At 33.4% G+C, this 20,701-nt stretch overlaps 1 protein-coding gene across 1 annotated transcript; it reads left to right on the forward strand.

Moving 5' to 3' along the window:
- Positions 1–8,062: 8,062 nt before the first annotated feature.
- Positions 8,063–16,037, forward strand: LOC148607243 (acid sphingomyelinase-like phosphodiesterase 3b). Its single transcript, XM_088546307.1, has 6 exons — positions 8,063–8,177; positions 9,587–9,779; positions 10,949–11,193; positions 13,676–13,845; positions 15,031–15,205; positions 15,496–16,037. Exons 1-6 carry the CDS (start codon positions 8,114–8,116, stop codon positions 15,969–15,971), a joined length of 1,323 nt encoding a protein of 440 aa, XP_088402433.1. The 5' UTR covers positions 8,063–8,113; the 3' UTR covers positions 15,972–16,037.
- Positions 16,038–20,701: the final 4,664 nt, after the last annotated feature.

The raw sequence follows: 20,701 nt of genomic DNA on the forward strand, positions 1-20,701 counted from the left end.
ACTTTCCTTTCATCTGTGGCAAAATCCCTTCAGCACCTGAGTATGGAGTGTTCATATCACAACTCAAACATTATGCCACAGCTTGCCGAAACTACGCAGACTTTTTGTATCGCGCTAGAACTCTAACAAATAGGCTTCTGGAACAGAGTCATCACTACACAAGTTTTATGGTCGTCATTATGAACTCGTGGATCGTTATGGTGTATCCATCTGCACCATGAAAACTGATTTATTCAACGGGTCATAGTTTTCCTTTTCTCGTTTTTGTACCCCGGACTTGACTATATATGAGCAACTCGGCGGGTGTTTCTAGAAAAGCAGAGGACGCTTACCCTACCGGTGCACCTGGTCCATGCTCCGCGTTTTTAGTGTAGTCCGAGTTACTCATTTGCTTTTGTTATTTTGTATGTATGATTTTAATTACTTTATGTTCTTTGTTGTGTATGTCTGTTTTGCATGTCTAGTCCCTGGATTGCATTCTTACCGCTATAACCTTGGTTCCCTTGATTACTCTTTAATATTATGTTTCCGACACTGAATCCCATTTTCATGAAGGTAACATATAATTGTGTTTTAAATGATTTTGAATTTGTCAAAATTCAAGACAATTTTAGTTTGTCTGACATACAGTATATGTACTGTGTGTGGACCAGTTTTCGTTTCAATAAAGGGCTTTCACAATAATTTGATGATGAAAAGAGATGGTGACTTCCAGGGCAATAAGTCAGGTAATATAAAGATTGACCCCTAAGAGGTCTAATATCAACGTTCCTTATTTGCTAATACTTCATATCATACATAAAACACAGATTCATGGTCATTATAAGAGCTTTTAAAAAAAAAAAACAGATGACACCAATCAGACCTCATAGACGGAATACATATAGACTCAGGTGAACATCACTTACCTATTCAAAAATTAATTGATCTGAAGAGATGAATGGGTTTTCCATAACAAATTACCAAATTGATGATGATCTCAAAGATGACTCTTCAAATCTCGATAGGCTATTCTTAATATAAAGTGTGTCAGCTTCTTTCCAAAATAGTTGAAGGAATATGTTGTATAACTATTTTTTTCAAAAGCTTAAAAGTCAGGTTGACTATGGAACCCGAGTCGAGATACTATTATTTGCGAGACCACTGTACGGAACACAGATTAATCAATAGAATCAAGATTCAAGTGGAAATCAAAAGAATGTAATACAAGGACAGAGAACAGACATGGAAAACTACATACAACCAAGAATAAAAAATAACCAAAATAATAGGTACAAAACAACAAAAGTAGATGAGTAGCTCGGACTGGGAGCATGGACCAGGTTCACCAGTGGGGGAGCGTCCTCTAACTTTCTAGAAAAAATGAAACATTTTCCAATAAAAAAACATCTCGCAGTAAAGCCCTTTTTCGGCATAAATTCTTACTAACTTCTATGGGTCTAAAAAGCTCAAACACCAGGAGCTTCGGGGGATTCGCTCCCTGTCCCCGACTGGGGCCTTGAGCGTTTTCTTGCCGAGTTTGGGCTTCCACTTCAAAGAAAGTCTGGCTACAGCCCTGGCTTAATTCTGGAACAAGGGTATGTTGCTACAAGATTGAAGTCATCACTACAGAAATATAATGGTCGTCATCATGAACTCGTGGATCGTTAAGGTGTATCCATCTGCACCATTTTCAACTTATCATTATTTTCCTTTCCTTGTTCGTCTACCTCGGACGACTTTTAAATGAGCAGCTTTGTACGTATGATTTTGACTATTCTATGTTCTTTGTTGTGTGTGTCTGTCTTCCATGTCTGGTTTTTGTCCCTGGATTATATTCTTTTGATTTACGCTAGGTTCCATTGATTACTCTTAAATGATTGAGTTATAGCCCTTGGTAACCAAAATAGTGTTTTGTAACTAGGTCTATAGTTGTATGGTGATTCCTTATTTCAGTTATTTCCTTGAAATACCAACGTGACAGTTTGATTGGGTTCAGTTGATATCTTGAAAATAATTACAGATACAAAGATTTGCTTCAATTGTTAAAATGGCAATAGCTACAAAAGTGTAATTTGTTAAAAAGTAATAGGGACCAGTCGTATATTGCATCTGGTCTCTGTGTTGCATTAATATTCCCATAGACTTCTTAATGAAGTGCATATTTTTAGGATTTTTTTAAAAATATGTAAATTGATTCAATAAAACTTTCAATTATGTAGCATTTCTAAGGACATCTGGAAAATTAATTTCCCACAAAAAATGTAGGGTGAGAACGAAGATCAGACAGAAAAGTAGTCTTGAACTATAAATAGCCATTTTCTTTACTTTCATTTTTTTTTGCACTCAACTAGTCCGAATTTCCTCTGACCCTGCGACCCTCTTCTTTTTTATTTGGACATAGATATGTCGGTTTGAGGTCAGAAAGAAGTACCATACAAAAATTTGGAGATTTATTTTGTCAATTACAATTTCGTCATTATAGTCTATGGGCTTATGTTTTTTGATTCTTCGAACTTCCACAAAACAAAGTAAATTGACATATTTAGATATCAACATATAGCCCAATGTCTCAGCTTTACAATGGTATATAAAAGTTGCGGTAACACTTTGGTTTTGGAGAAAAAAAAAAATGTATCCCTTCCCGACCGAAAAATGGCTGGAATTTTCGGGGTTTTTTTTCAATGATAAAACCCCTAGAGTATTAATACTTCAGTAAAAAATACCTTATTTGGTATTTTCTGTTTAGTATTATCCAAATGCATACTTCTGGGGCTCTTTTGGTGACTTGTAGCGATTGTCGTCGTCAGAATTTATCAAAAATGCAAAAAATCGGATTTTCTATTTTCCCAAAAAATATTGCATAAATTCGACTCTACGAGTTATAGCTCAACTAAAACGCATCAAATTTTTTCGTATATTTCTACAGATAATTTAATTTTCTACAGGAATAAACCATGAATAAAATAATTTTCAAGAGAGAATTTAAAAAAAAAATGAAATAATATATTACACCTACCCCTTGAAAGCTGGTCTCAGTATCCAACAGAATTCTCATTCACAGCATACCGATGCCGTAAAACTCATATTTTAGGCATTCATTTATTACTAAGATAATTATATACCCTACATATCTGGTCAATTTAGGAGCTTAGATGTTCTTTTTTGTTACAATTACTATAAAATCGTAAAAAGGGAAATTTACAGAATTTCAGAGTTTCTTCTATATCGCCCGCTATTGTTATATTTTTTTTCAAAATAGCCGTGTTTAAACAAGCTTTGTGTGATATAGTACATATATATTGTGTCTTAGCTTTCAATTGAGCCAAAGCAATTAATGAATATTTGAACTTTTCCGCGTCAAGTGAGGTAAAAAATTGCCCCCCCCCCCCCCATGAAAAAAATACCTTAACATGAACCAATATGTTTGTTTTTAGCTTATAAACGGTATAGAATAGACATGTTTGATACTATCGTTTTAATTATCGATGTATCCAACATATCTGTTAATTTCAGGCGCGTATTTGTCAGTATCAATGTGACGATAATGAGCTTTCATAAAAAGGGAAATTTTCGGAATTTCATATTTTCTTCCATTTTACCGGTAATTGGCAGTTATTTTCAAATAACGTACTTCAAACAAGCGTCTGTATGTTAAAATATAATTATATAGAGTAGTAGCTTTGTAATGAGCCCAGGTAATAAATATTTCAACTTTTTCAAGTCCAATCAGGTGGAAAATTGCAACCCCTGTCCATGAAAAAAAACTTCAACATGAACCAAAATGATATTATTTAACTTATAAATGGCGTTCAATAGACATTATGTTGGGTACTTTTGTTTTATTTATCGATCTGAACACAATCACCAAGAATTTGTGAATGCTCACTATTTATCCAATGGCGGATCCCCTTCTTGTTGAAATTGTGTTATTTTTTGTGCGAAATATGGGCAAACATGAGCAAATTGTAGCATCGCAGTCGCCCACAACCCACTCTTACAAAATTTATTGATTCGCCCATTTTAACCTTTTTCTATCGTTGAAAAACATAATTAGAAAAAAACTTATGTACGTATCAATTTGTGCATTTATTTATTGAAATAAGTGATATAGCATTAACGCTGTTTAATCATTATGACCTCACCATTATGGTTATGGTCGAAAGTTAAGGGTTCGCGCTTTCTGTTTCGGACATGTTAGTCAAGTTAGGATAAATGTATAGGTAACAATCCGGGGAATAAACATGCAAAATGTGGTTCATGTTTGGAAAGCTACATATTTTTATTTTTGATATTTTGTTTAAAATGATATAGTTAACAGATTTTTTTTCAAATCGAATAGAATTTTTGCACCACATGCATCAATCTGTATTTTTTTTTAAATTCAATTTCGTCATCATATCACACTCCTTTGTAATAAAGTTTTATTCATTATATATAAAGGAACATTCAGCCAATTTAAAAAAATAGTAGATGATGAGCAACATGCAAATATTTTTGGTAAAACTCCTCTTTTCAGTCACTCAGTGCTAAATTCTGAAACTAAGACAATAGAAAAAAGTAGGAATGCCAAAGTGTAAATAAACCATTTCAATATAATTTTTATACCTGCAATGCAGTCTTTATTCTTACGTGCTGCTGCAACAATTGGGTAAAAAACAACATGATTACACAATAACATGTCAAATCTTACTTCTCGGTGCTGAATTTGGCTTCTAATTTCGATATTTATGGTTTTCGGTATGTCTTGTATACAATTTAATTTTAATTTTCTAATGCTGCTGATGAAAGGTTACATTCTGAAACACTTGTACAGCATACCGAAATGTGCAAATGTTTACATGTGTGGTATTTTTGTAGCATTCAAAAAGACAAGCAGGGAAACTGAAATAGAACGATTCCGAAAACAATTCTGTTTAACATATTTTCTCCCAGTAAGCCAGCATTGTACAATACTTATCAGGTCAATTCACCATGTTATATAAAATATTATAAAAACAATAACCCAGTAATCCAGCATTGTACAATACCTGTCAGGTCAATTCACCATGTTACATAAAATATTATAAAAACAATAACCCAGTAATCCAGCTCAAGTCAATTCACCATGTTATATAAAATATTATAAAAACAATAACCCAGTAATCCAGCATTGTACAATACTTGTCAGGTCAATTCACCATGTTATATTATAGGGTTATTAAATGGTTATTTTCATATTAATCCTGTATTATGTCAAAGTACGAGGACATAATACAGGATTAATATGAAAATAACCATTTTATGATCCCTTTATTAACTGATGACTTAAAATAACAGGAGTTATCTGTACAAACCTTTAAATACAGCTCAGTATAATGGCGGACAAGTTTAACTTTTATACAGGGCCAGAAATAATACAGGGCATGTGCCCTGTATTAAATTAATACAGGGCAATTGCCCTGTATAAATTATGGTTGCTAAAACCTCCTGTTGTATTAAAGGGGCAATTTACATTGTATTTTAAGTCATCAGTTAATAAAAAATATTATTAAAACAATAACCCAGTAATCCAGCATTGTACAATACTTATCAGGTCAATTCACCATGTTATATAAAATATTATAAAAACAATAACCCAGTAATCCAGCATTGTACAATACTTGTCAGGTCAATTCATGTTATTTGGCGTCGGCCATTGGAGAGATTTCAGTCAAAAACTACAGTTAAATGGCCTAATGGATGATAAACTGTAAAAATAAAAAATAATAAATATTAAAAAGTTACACACGACGTTTTCGTTCACAGTTAATTTTATTTATAGTAACCTCATATTATCTATCAACCTATGCCGGTGTCAGAAGAATAGGCCAGCGCTAAGCTTGTCGTAAAAGGTGACTAAATAGTGCTCAGAACCCTACCAGAGGACTAGAGCTAGAGCGCTGTGCTCACAGAGCAACTGTGTTGTGTGCCCCAGGTGATGGAATGGGGTACCCCTGGCGTGTTACATGCTGGGGTTGTCGGCTACAGTACGGAAAACCTGACCGCAAACCATTGTGGTGCACCGGGTTGAGAAAGTTGCCACGTTTCTCGCACGTTAAAGAACCCTGTTGTGGTATTCGATAGGAGTAGAAATCTTTGCGCTCCGAAACAGAAGGCTAAATTGCCCGACGCTACCCATTCCTCCTTTTTTCTAGTGGCAATCAAATTTGGTTGATGTTATTTCTCTTGTATTCCATCCCTTTTTCATTTTATCATCATCATCATCATCATTTCATGTTCATTTTATCATCCATTTTATATCCGTCGCCTGAACATAGCCGAAATATTGCTGCTCGGGCGTTAAACCCCAATAATCAATCTATCTATCTATCAAGCTATGGTCGTTTCAAACACTGTTGAACCCGTTTGCATTTATTTCATACGTTCCATAGCGAAGGTAACGATCCTGGTTTCATGCAAAATAGCTACCATTAATCGAAACCACATAACGTTTGTCGACAAACAAGACAACAAATTAATTGATAAAACCATTTGAAAGAATATTAAATCATCGTGTAACGGAATGTCTGATAACGCATCTGTTATTGAGAAAAATCAAAACAGAAAATTACTTTTGACATCATTACCCCCGAGAAAGACATTGATAAATCTATAGAATACAATCGTATCTGATACTGCACATTTCAAAGGCTATATCGATCAAAACATCTTTACAAATTGATGGATGGCTTTTTTCTTTGACGCCGAAACGTCCAATATAACTAGTTTTATTTGATATGTGTGTTTGTTTCAGTATGACAGACCCCAATCTCAATTAGGAAATTCATTTCTTTCCGAAAGAATTATTTTTCGTCGTTATACAAAAGATCATATCTCTCAATACATTGATATCTTTTTGTCACTTTTGGAAGAATATTGAGATGAGTCATATCATAACTTGTGAAGTTAACTTGTTTCAATGGAAAAGGTCAACGAGACCAACGGGATTCTTTTCAAGTATCAGGGATTTGAAGAAAATGAATACTCTATTCACTCAGCACTTGTTGCAGCATTCATATTTCAAAGTCGTTTCATGAGGTATTTTTTCTTGAAATATGAAACCGTGATAGACGCACTGAATTGTTCCTATATTGTTGGTAAAAGCTGTAAAATACTTGGCATCAAAAGACGAGAAATCTATCAATGTGTCTTATTTCATTAACAAATATATATTGAAGCATATTATACTTCTCCATGTATCCAAATCTGTCTTTTCATTGAGATTTGTACAATGTATTGATTGTATTTGTTCCAGACTCTTTTTTGTTATTTGTATTGTTTTTGTTTTTGTTTTTTTTTATATAGTTTGTTTATTTGGTTGTTGTTTTGTTTTGTTTTGTTTTTATTTATTTATTTATTTGGTGGTTACTCATATTTTTAATTAAAAAGACATACTAGCTTAATATATTAACCAGTGCCTTGTTCCGTTTACACATATTAGTTTCTTGTTGTCCACAATTTAAATCTCGTTTAAAAAGATCCCCAAATAAAGAGATTTTAATCAAGTTTCCGTCATATTTTTATAAGAAAAGATACATCAAGAATATATTATTCCGTGAATATATTAAGTCTATTTTTACCATGCAAATTCAGTGCTATTCTCAGTAAGAATCGGGCAGTGGGTGAATCACGGTGAAAAAAAATCACACATCTTTCTATGAAATGTTATTCAAAATGTTATCTGAAATGCAGAAATGTCATTCCTTTCTTATTCAAGTGTCAGTAGTAATTTGAGGTTTAAATTGTATGAAATGCATTGCAATTCCACGTAGAACTCTCTGATACTTCTAACAAGTTTGTGTCCACATTGTCAAATTCATGTTTCTTTCTGAACATGATTCATTATTTTTCAAATTTACATGATTCTTACAAATTCCATGTCTTAATTCATTATGGTAGACAATTGTTGTCATAAAAAAATTAGAAATGTTAATCGTGATTGCACTCAAACAAAACATTTCCCACCTTGCGATTTGTTTTCAGCTGACCACGCTGTGACAGCACATTAGCTTTTTTTTTCAATTGACACGCATTGTACATCATAAACATTGAATACAGTGAATCGTACGACTTATCTTATCTCTATGTATTATTGTGTCAACAGTCGTTCGGTATGTTAATGTGTGTCCTATTTACTGTTTTGATTCTAAACTGGAATCTTGTCGAAGCTGACATTGGTAAGCAACAAATTGACAATAACATCTTACGTTTACATTTTTGTTTTGCGTGTTTACTAAGTATAGCAGACCTTGTCTTGTCCGACATTTGAATGCTCCAAACTCCTGTGTGTAAACCGTTTCCGTTTTTATGATTAAAATTGACTGTGGAAGGCATGTGATAACTGGGACTTGTTGAATATTGATAATCTTTTTGTTTAGTTTGGTTTTCTAGGTAAAGTGAAACTTGTCTTGTCCGGCATTTGAAAGTTCCGAAAGCCCTGCATGTAATCCTTACAGATATGCATGGTTGCTGATTCGAATAATAGTCAGTTTTTATTTGGTGTGAATACAATCTAATCAAAACAAGACATATCAATTCCTTCATTCAGTCACTGCATGCGGGATCTAACAATACACTTGTACTTTCTGTTCAGATAACCTTTCCAGAATCCTCGGTTTTTCCCTTTGAACAATGCTTTCAAAATCATAAAAGATGAATTTTGACTTGCTTATCAGTAAGGTCACCAGAACACAAAGTAGATTGAAGTGTTTTTAGATCCTACATGCAGTAACTGAATGGAACAATTGATAAATCTAATTTTTAATTAGATTCTCTTGTCCGATGAATGAGTTATCCAAAATCTTAAATATAAACTTTGCATGTTTCTATGTTTTTTTTACCCTGTACATTCCAGTAATCTATACTTCTTCATATAATAGCCAAAGTGTGTTTAGGTATAGGCAGATAAAACTCAGCTACACCATACTAAATAACTTTTAACCCGGAATTCAAAAATGTATAGCGAGTTGTTAAAAAAAACAAATCCCTCTTCCTTAGTATAAATAATCTTTCCTCTTTATAGAAGAGGCATCTGTAAATTGCAGATTGATTGGAAGAATTACTTAATACATGCATTTAACACATAGCTCTTCCTCATTTTCTGATAAGTAATTTTCAATATTTCTATTTTTTGTAATGGGAGACCATAATTTGACTCCTAAAATAATACTCCGCCACCGAGGATCGAACCCTAAACCGCTCGGAGAATTAATCCTTTAGCCAAGTCAATTAATTTAAATCTCACTATCTACTACAACGCAGGTATGCCGTCCTGCAACATTTTAATAACGACCACGTTTAAGAAGTATCATTTTCCGAGTTGAGAAAAAAATGTAAATCATCTCATACTTAGACATAATTTAGTAAGATTACAGTGTCATCATCAGTTTATTTTGACGGTTTGATACTAAAATATAGTATATGGAAGGAAGGTTAAGTAATATTATTTCTGTCTATGAAAAACTCATTTGAATCACGTGGTGCTCAATAAATAATCTGCAAAAGGTGCATCACGCGATAAAGGTTCTTGACTTGTAACAACTGGCTATTTACTAAAGACAGCACATTTGTGCACTTACTTATACAGGATGGTTTTGGCAAGTGACTGACTTCCACTTTGACCCTACCTATGAAGATCGGGCCCTATCGTGTGAGAAAGATGCACCTCAGCGAGGTCTGTATGGGTTTAATTGGTGTGATTCGCCTTGGACACTTATAACCAGCAGTATCATCGCCATGCATCATATCAAACCGGATGTCGACTTCATTGTTTGGACTGGGTACTGTACTAGATTTGCTTTTCATAATGAATATTTTATTAATCCATGCACGTATATTTATAATAAAAACAAAAACACCATTACAACATCATTTTTTGTCGACTGCGATGTAATTACTAGAAGTTAATGGAGAATGAAGATCTCATTCTGTTTGAAATTACTCGAGTAAGGAATGCAGGTTAAAATAAATTCCCTTCTTGAGAGCAACAGTCATACATATAGCTAGAATTGTTTACTACTGATGGGCTCTTATCTGGAGTAGTATTCTGTACAACAAATTATAACCATTTAAACTAAAAGGTTCTTGCTTGTGTTTCTGATTATTAGATTAGAACTGGAAATATTTCTCTTTGTATGGACATACATCATTTATAGCGTGCCGAAACAAAATAAAAATACAACTGTTCTTATCAATATGATATAATTTAATATACGCGTAATTTTTTTTTATCAATGATAATGTCCTGTCTGACAAAGTGCATAAATAGACGAAGAAGAAATATCGATGGTACAAACGGGGGTATTTGTATTCAAAACAATAAAGGTAACACAAAAGTACCACAGACGGCAAACACTACACAACACAAAAGAGTTAAAAACTTTACACAGGAGAACAAACACGACAGGCCCTATTAAAACCCGAGGGTAACGTTGTGTGATCCAGCATTTAGAACAATTCCTAATTATTGGAAGAAACACAGCGGGGGACCTCAAACTATTTGCATCATTAGGGGCGTAGCAGCAGATGTGGCTAGCACCATACCATTATGTTTTGTTGTAACTGCATGTCGTATCTAAAATTCTTGCCAAAAATTTAAAAACAGACAGGTATGTTAAATGCGAATTTTATTTGCACCTTATTAGTCAAAACGTATATATTTGTAACTTTTGCCATACCAATCAAGATTTTGTGGCTACGCCTCTACATCATACCCTCATACCAGTAACTTTTAGGTAAGCTATTGGGTCCTATCTAGAAAAGTAATTGTAAAAAACGGTGTTTTTTTAATTAAATCTTGATTTTTTTTTTCAACCCTTTCTTATCATTATTTTTTTTTAATCCTGCTAACACCCCTAATCCCGGAAATGCTCCTGCAGCAAGTGTTGTTTAATGGCAGGTCACCTGTTAATTCCACTATCCTTGGTGAATTGTGTAATATGTTTTGTAGTGACAGTACTCCCCACATAAAAGACAATGTTGCCAGTCATGACATGTACAGAGATATATTAACCAATATCACAAGAGAACTGAAAGAGGTTTTCAATTCCACCACAGTATATGCCGCTTTTGGTAACCATGACTACTATCCGGGACATCAGTTCCCGCCAAATAACAATGACATGTACAATGAAATATACGAGGAGTGGAAAGATTGGATAAATGACGAACAACAAAAAGCTAATTTTCAGAAAGGTATCGTGCACAAGTACATTTTGATGTGTCTTTTCTTTTGGAAAAAAGTATATATAGAAATTGAAACAGAACTTTTCTTCTGTGGAAAAAGTATATAAAATTATAGAAATTGAAGCAGAATTCTGGTTCTTTGAAATTTGTACTATAACGGAGGAGAATTAGGTGTTACTTGTAGGCCTTTTGCGTAAAACTTCGAATGTTTGGGTTAACTCGGATGAATTGATTTACCGAGAAAAAATGACCTCAAAAACAAGTACTGAATTATGAATCAAGTATTTGACAGACAAATAACAAAGCCCCGGAATTGATCAGGTCCTTATGGGAGTTGGTTTTTCGTTTTGGAATAAATCACTTACAATGCTTACGATACTGTCTATTCATATATTGCCTTACAATTATCAAAGTAGTCTGTTTATTTGCGATAAACACCTATTCACGTATAGCGATCTGAGTAATAATAATTTATTTTCATAATTTATTGTAGCGACTCCGTACATGTATAATTGTCGCAGTAATACGTTTATATGCGGCAATTTTAATTTTAAAAAATCAGAAAACAGCTTGAAATAATCATGAATGAGAAGTTAAAAGAACCAAATATTATTATTCACATAACACTATATTAGCTTGGTTAATGAAAAAAGAAGTTGGTTCAGTAAGGGCACAATTTTGCCTCAAATACGAAGTCTACATGAAGAAAAATTTATGTTCCTTCTCCAGCTCTTTAATGTGTTTTATAGTTGATTTGATTGGTATATGGTAATAATTTGAACATATACTGTTATACATGCCCTTCAAACTTGGCTGAGAATGGGAAAATTTGTTAAAAAGCCTGGAAAACACCACATTTTGTGCAGTTTTTTCACTCTTTTAACAATGGCCACGTGTGTGTTAACTCTCGTGCTTCATATATTTTGTGTATAATTGTCAGTAACAACTCGTGTAAAAATATCCTGAGTCAACAGATGTGTGACCATTTCCGTTCCACACAAAAACCATCTTAACAATTGTAGAAATGTTAAAAGTTAAAGGTTTTTCTAATAGTTACATCTTATATTCAGTGTGCGCGACCATTTTACTATTCTACTACTACCTAGAGGCGTCCTCCCAAGTCAGGGTTTTGAGTCTACCTTCGCTACCTCAAACCCCTGATATCACTCATTCGTATTTAGCATATATCGTCTAGTTAATTCTGTCGCTACTTTGTAGAAATTACGACAAAACAGTTTGCCTTTATGTCGCACTAAAGCATATACTTTTTTGTTTCGTGAAGCGTGTACGCTAACGACATTCGTTTTGTCTCTGATCTTTACAGTTAATTAGCGGCTTTTGCAAGAATCAAGCAATTCTGTAATATGTGATACTCATAAAAAAGGGCTACACATTTTAATTTTTTTAATTAAGTTGTTTTGTGGGTCTATATGATGAAGTAGATAATTATTCATTCTAATCTGTCTGCTTTTAAGAGTGTTCACATACACAATTGTAGTTTCTATTGTGTTTCATTATCTTTTACAGAGTTATCACCCTTAATTTAGAATTTTACTGTACTTTCTTCATAATTTATATCTCCTATGAATAGTGGTTATATGAAAAGAAACATGTCAATTCTTGTTTACTTAAACATTTTAAACAAAATATCAAAAATATAAACTATGAATCACATATAGCATGGTTCTTAGCGGGAGTGCTACTTAATATTTGTCTGCGCATTTAAAACATTTTCAAAATATCTTGTTGGTAGTAAAACGGAGTTAAGCTTTTTTCTATTTTTTTATATTTGTTTTCGTGCAAAATGTTTGTATTATTCATTGAGACAATCGAAATTTGTTTTAATAAGTAACGTGTAAGTGACCTCTCGGAGGACAAAAATGTATAATGTACTTTCGAACGTAGATTAATTGTTGAGTATTGCAAAACAGGTAAAACGCCTGCAATATCATGGTGTCGCAATGAACAGCTGGACGATTTGATCGGAGGTAGCGTTTCGAGATGATTTTATTTCGAGGTAAAGAAATATTCATTATTATTAAATAGCACTCCAGCTAAGGATCATGCAAAATGTGATTCATGGGTAAAAAGCCTACATATTTTTTTTATTTTTGATATTTGTTTGAATGGCCACAGTAAACAGAAATAAACATGTAGTTTTTCATATAACCCGTGCTCTTAGGAGATAAAACTTATATAGAATGTACTGTAGATTTCAAAATTAAGGGAGATAACTCTGTAAATGGCGCTCAAATACAATAGAATCTACCGTATTTTCAATGTCGATTATCTCCTAAGAGCAGGCAGATTTGAATGAATAATTACACATTTTATAGTATAGACCCATAAAACAACTTAATTACAAAAATAAAAATATGTAGCCTTTTTTGGGGTGTATCACATTTTTCAGATTTTGCATGATTCTTACAAAGACAGCTACTTAATTTATCGCGAGCGCTCCGGATTTCATCTGTTGCATGATACTTTACAGGAGGATATTACACAGTGAAAACAACCACAGGTCTTACGATGATGGTTCTGAATACGAATCTTTACTACCGATCTGACAAAATATCTTGGCTATATAGATATTCTGATCCTGCTGGACAGTTCCAATGGATGGCAGAAACTTTAGAACAAGCTAGAAAGATGGATGAAAAGGTAATATTCAGGATAAACCATGGGTTACAACACCACACCCCTTGATAGAATTTTGTAAACCTATACAGGGTTCATTACTGTTGAGAACAAACCAAATTTCTGTCCGTTTGTGAAGACTTAAAAGCAGCACTAGCTGAGGATTAAACACAGAGTGACGGCTGTGAAATTCTGTAGAAACTGTTTTCAAATCAGAGGGGTAGTCATTATCTGCCTCGTGAACTATCAGTAATGTGTTTCACAAAGTAAGTTGGTGGGCCTTTTTTTCTGAATTTCTGGATCCGTCATTTTGAACAGATGCATTTCTTGTACATTAATTATCCAAATTTGCATACATCTGTAGTTACACATGCAAGCAAAAATTTGTATAACAAACCCCATTTAAACCAAACAAATGATCACGCATACAAGCGCGTCTCGAAGTGAGAATTTCAGTTTCTATGCATTATTAAATCGCATCAAAGTACTATTGTTCGTGGGATACCAATTTTCGTGGTTTTCGTGGCTAGGCCAAACCACGAAATTTGATTCCCAACGAAAAGAGATTTTTATTGATGTGTATACTGAAAACCTCAAAATCACAAACTGAATTATCCACGAACACGCTTCTCTTCCGTAATCCACAAAAATTAGTATCAACGAATTAAAGTACATTCACAGTAACTTTCAGCTGTTACAGTTGATGCAGAATAAACAAGCTTTATATGTACTTCTTGGCACTAGCAAATACAGTTGAATGGTATAAATACGTATATATAGAAATCACCTTTCCAGTCCGTCTGCCCGTCTGTCTACTTGTGTTCTTAAACCATTCAATGGGTTTTAAAGAATATTTCCACAAAGGTTGGACTACACACGTCAATGTGCATGAAACAAGATATTAGATACTAGTATAGTTGTATGATAACTTCAACGAGACGTAATTCAACTGACGTGATTTACATGTAACAAAATATTGCTAGAAACGGGGTCGCAGCTCCTATTTTTAAGTCCCATATCGGCGATATCAGTAGAAGGAGACTTCAGGTTTGCTGTCCGTTCTTCTGTCTGTCAGGCCTGCGAATCTGTTTTCTGTGCTTAGAACATTGCTTTAGAACAAATTCGAATTAAAATTAATGCAGACTCAGGGTTTCGCTATTTTCTCATTACCAAATTGTGCAATGATTTCAGAATGTTTGTTTCTTTTAGGTTATTATAATGTCTCATGTTCCTCCTGGTATCGTACCCACTGAAAAGAGACCTTGGATGTATCCCCAATTTAATCACCGTTTTAACGAGCTTCTGGTGGACTACTCGGATGTAATATCCGCTCTTTATTTTGGTCATGAACACGTTGATAATTTTGGATTGCATTATAAGTCGGGTATGAACAAAATATCAAGTGTGTTTTTATTAAGGAATAAATATTTTGGCACTAAGTGAAAATGAAAAAAGCCGTAAGTCTCTGAAATTGTGTTAAGAAAATGGTCCTTTAGTGTGATTTAAAATTATACTAGAATATTGCTTGTAACAAAATCAACAGAATCTCGTATTAATTCCTATAATTAAAATGGCATATTTGAAAACAAATCATAGCTCTTTAAAAGACAATAATCAAACACCTACAAAAGGTACAATTTAGGACAATCTGACCGACATAAATTTCATTTGTAGGGTCACCAGTCCTTGTAAGAATGAATTCCCCGTCTGTAACCCCTTGGACTTATATAAGACCAGATGGAGAGGCAGAGCCTACACGGAATCCAGCCATACGATTGGTCAAATACAACCAAACATCTGGAGAGCCTTTGGAAATAGTCCAGTACTTCATGGATATGAGCTTGAGTAACCACAACAAGGTTGTCACGTGGAAAGAAGAATATGTCATGCCAAGAGATTATGGTATGAAAGATTTGTCACCGAAATCTTTCCATGACCTTGTCAAACGCATGAAAACTCAAAACAGTTGGGAGTTCATGACTTACTCAAGGAGGCGTTATGTTGGCGGTGCTACTGGTGACGCAAGAGTAACGTCGTGTTTATCAGACGCATGTAAAAAGCCATTTTTATGCAGTATGCTAAATGCAGACGTTCGTGATTTTGAATATTGTGATACGGATGGGTTCAATAGAATCCCTCCAGTTGGTTAGTTTTGTTATGAATAATGTCATGAAGTTTGTGGGTGAATTTTAAGATAAAAATATAAATTGTGTTCATCTTTGGCTTGAAAGTATGTTCTTTTATTAAGTATCAGTTTTCATGGTGCTGATGGATACACCATAACGATCCACGAGTTCATGATAACGGCCATAAAACTTCTGTAGTGATGACTCCAATCTTGTAGATACATCTAAATCCGAGTACATGGGACAGATGTGAATACAAGAAACATATAATCTACATATATATACTATCACATTTAAAAACACTAAATGAGGAAAACGGGGCATCACAAAAAAATTACGCACTAGCAATGCAAACTCCCGCAAAAACCGGAAGTGACTTCGGGTGCTCCGGAAATCCTGGATTCGCACCCTGAGACGTAAACTTTGAATTGACTGGCTGAAATATACTGAATATTACATGTCAAAATCTGTATCATATGCTGTAACAACCCGAGACTCCTATATCACCCCCAAGGTGATAGATCGAGGGTTGATACAGCGTATGATACACACTTTAACATGTTGTTTTCATTATTTCATGTACTTTAATTATACTTTCTACTTTGGTCTGTGAAGGGATGCAATATTAGGTGTGCGATATGGGTTTAAGGGTGTGACATAGGGCAAATATTACAAAAGAACGTACAAAAGATACTAGAACTTCATTTCCATGTTCTTAATATTAAAATCAAACACATGTTCTGTTGTGACTTTTTAAAAACATGACATTTTTGTATAAACGAAGTAATACGTGGTATTCACTTTTTCGTGTTTGATTTGGTTTTCGTTCACTTGATTTTTATCATCAGTTGTAATGCCTTAAAAACTGTTGTGACTGTTTTTCATCGGCTACATGTATCACAAATAATGACAAGTCAGATTGAAGTATTATTCTCATTTCATTATATATATATATATATTGTATTAGTAAATTGTATGACCGGAATATGATGACCAATGTCTGTTGATGTGCCTACCGTCTGAATCGATGGTTTGTATACTTCCAACATCACCTATTTCCATCCTTTCAACAATTATTGTGGTGGCCGGCTGATATTGCTGAATATTAAATGCATTGGCATGGTTACCAATGAGTCTCTTATCATTGATCTAAAAGTGACTTTCGAAGTTTGAATTTGGCGCTGTCAATACGGTCCAAGTGAATGTATGTATGCCATTTTCAGGACAGCATAATAATCTGTTGTTTGGGTTATAAGCATTACCTTCATTCAATACGACTTTGTCAAATACAACCACTTCTTCCAGTTTTTACTGTTTTAGAGTCTTTCCAAGATTTGCAATGAAAGCAATAGACATCTTATCGCAATTACATTTAGGTTTTCCTGTCAAGATAAAAAAAACAATGTTATGAATATGATTGCTTTACTGTCAGAATGTTGTAGTAAAACTCTGTCTTCATTATCACAAGTAGGAGTGTCTTCCTGAAGTAACAACTTTATAAGGTCCACTTGGGAGTTCAATATTTTTAGTAGTATTGGATTCAGTGTGTGCATAAATTTATTTCTTCCATAAAGTTATTGGACACATTTTCAAAACGGGAAACTTAATGATATAAACACTTTTAAACAACAGTGGCGGATGCAGGGATACAGGAGGTTGGACTTGTCCTTTTTTTGGAAAAAAATGCCATTTTCAGGTGTAAGCTTGACAAAAGACGGTAAATAATGTTCTAGCACCCCTTTTTCTGAGGAACCCTGGCTGACACCCCCTCCTTTTCCTCTAGATCCGCCCCGAGCATAAATGCCTCTTTTTTTCAAATTTGTTGGTATACTGACGGAATTGTAAATAGACACAGTCAACAACATCATTTTAATGTCATTCTATAGTTTACTGGTGGGATTGAAAATGTCTATACATTTTCATAGTGTACCAAATTTTTATGGTTTATAGGGTTTGGCAAATCGCGAAGTTTGGTTCCAGGCGAAAATGAAATTCCCCTTAACCATAACAGTTAGAGTATTTTCACAGTAAAAAAAATTAATTACCTTTTTCTATATCACCATTACCGCAGTTTGCGTTTGCATTGACGGCCAATAATATAACGAAGAAAATTGTCAACCGGGCTCGGAACGTCATTCTGACACCAATAAAAAAAGAATCAACACTTATGTAGCATTCCAGCTAAGAATCATGCAAAATGTGATACATGGTTGGAAAGCCTACATATTTTTATTTTTGATATTTTGTTTAAAATGCTTCGGTAAACACAAATTAACATTTGGTTTTTCGTATAACCAGTGCTCATAGGAGATACAATTTGTACAGAATGCACTGTAGATTTCAAAATTAAGGGAGATAACTCTGTAAATGACATCCAAATACAATAGAATCTATTGAATTTTTAATGTTGATTATCTCTTAAGAGCAGGTAGATTTGAATGAATTATTACACATTTCATATATAGACCCATAAAACAACTTAATTACAAAAATAAAAATATGTAGCCTTTTTTGGGGTGTATCACATTTTTCAGATTTTGCATGATTCTTACAAAGACAGATGCTTAAATATATAGTTTAGAAATAAAAAAGGCTTTGTGCATATATTGTATCCATCGAATTGGATCAACAATTTTGTACTTGTGCAGGATTTTAATAAAAAGTATTTCAACGAATTAAAATTTCAAGTGATATTTAGTTGATTTTATTGAAAATCAAAATTGTTATCATTTAAATATTAGGAATTAATTATCGTTGAACAGTCACTGATTCTAAAATGTCGTTTAAAACATCAATGAACTCCAATCTATAACATACTTGCACATTTAGAATTTAAAACTTTTCCAAAATGAAAAAGAAAAATATAATTAATATGTCCCATAACAGTCAATATTCATTTGAGAGTTAGCAGTAACAAAAATGAATACAATGTATATATCCACCTTCGTTCAGGAGTAGTTCTGTTAAAATTGTGGGAATTTTATCAAACAATCCTTCTGAAACCATAACCGATTTTATAGAGATAAATTAATACTCTAAAAAATATACATCATTTATAAAAGTTACATATATAATCATAAAAAAGGACATGAAGAAGAAGTACTTACAACTACGAGTAGATTAATTCGTAAACTAAATGTAAATATGTTTTCAACGAAAATTATTTTCCAGGAAATTAACCAGCTGTTTATGCGTCATGCAATGGAACAGATGACACAAATAATATTTAAGTACTACTTTATCTAATGAATGGGGCAAAATGTGTATAAGGTGTGGCATATGAAGTAAAATATGAAATTTTCCCGTTTTATAGTAGTAGTCAAAAATATCTAGGCCACAGATGCTTCGGAATCAATTTAAATAGCTTTTCATTTCTTTTCTGAATGTCTAGATGTATTGAGTATATTTGAGGCAACTAAGAGGAAATTGAGACTTCTATTATGCACCCATTGCCTGATTCTTACACAGAACGGTGCTTAATATATAAAATAAAATAATTTATCTCCATTTATGTGCAAAAAACAACAAATATTGCGAACAATTTTAAAAGACATACACGTCTATTCTTAAAAGCATATCCTTTCGGCGGGTGTTTCTAGAAAAGCAGAGGACACTTATCCAACCGGTGCTCCTGGTCCATGCTCCCAGTTTTTAGTTTAGTTCCAAGTTGTTCATTTGCTTTTGTTACTTTGAATGTATGATTTTAGTTACTTTATGTTCTTTGTTGTGTGTGTCTGTTTTCCATGTCTGGTCTTTCTCCCTGGATTACATTCGTTTGATTACCGCTATAATCTTCCCTTGATTACTCTTTCCAAATGGCTACTGATAATTATTTTCGAATGCCAATACTACTTTTGAAAAAGATACATAGCTCATTTTTCACGACATTGTAATATTGGTGTTTTTTCTATCAAATCAGTATCCGGCACAACAACACTTCATAAACAAAAATACTGGTGCCTTACTATAGCCACTTCCTATGACCAAAAATATTCGGTATACTCAATTCCTAGAAGGAATAAATATCATAAATATATATAAATAACTGTTGCTTTTATTAATAGTATTCGTCATTAATATTGATAGTGTGAGCTACTCATCTGCATAAACTGTCTACACAGAAAACTCTAAAGATCTGTAAGAGTAATGATTTTTATTTTTTTAATATGAGTTTAATGAGGTAGACCTAGGGTAAGGGACACAATAAATAATGCGAGAATTTATATTTGTGAGACCAGACCCTGCGCCACAAAACTTGAAAGAAATACATAAGTCTGAAAAAATTCTTAACTGTTTGAGATGTCATCAATGTCAAATACTTTCATTTGAGTTACCATGAATGTTTAGAATATTCTCAGACTTTAAGTATTTTTCAAGTTTTGTCACGCTGGGGCCAGACGTGCATGTAAAACAGTACATGTATGGCTATAATTTTGATTTATTGCATTGAACTTTCGTGTTCTTTACTTTCTATAAAGTTCGATACATATTTTTTTTTCTTTTGTTATGATTTGTCATAGTGAACTATTATTTTTTATATATATATATTTGTTTGTTTATGCATTTGCAATGCATTTTATCTTACAACTTCATCCCCAATAATTATCACTTAAGCATAAAAATGCAGCAACAAGTGACATCATTCTGGGAGGCAATTATCATCATTTAGACAGTTAATCTAACACATACAAAAGAGCTAATATTTGATTTAACTACTTTCCATTTTTCCAATAATAAGATTCTCCGTTCTGATT

Source organism: Perna viridis, chromosome 9 (genome assembly GCF_037379345.1).
Source record: "Perna viridis isolate PV_CMFRI_1.1 ecotype Kerala chromosome 9, ASM3737934v1, whole genome shotgun sequence".
Lineage (NCBI taxonomy): Eukaryota > Metazoa > Mollusca > Bivalvia > Mytilida > Mytilidae > Perna > Perna viridis.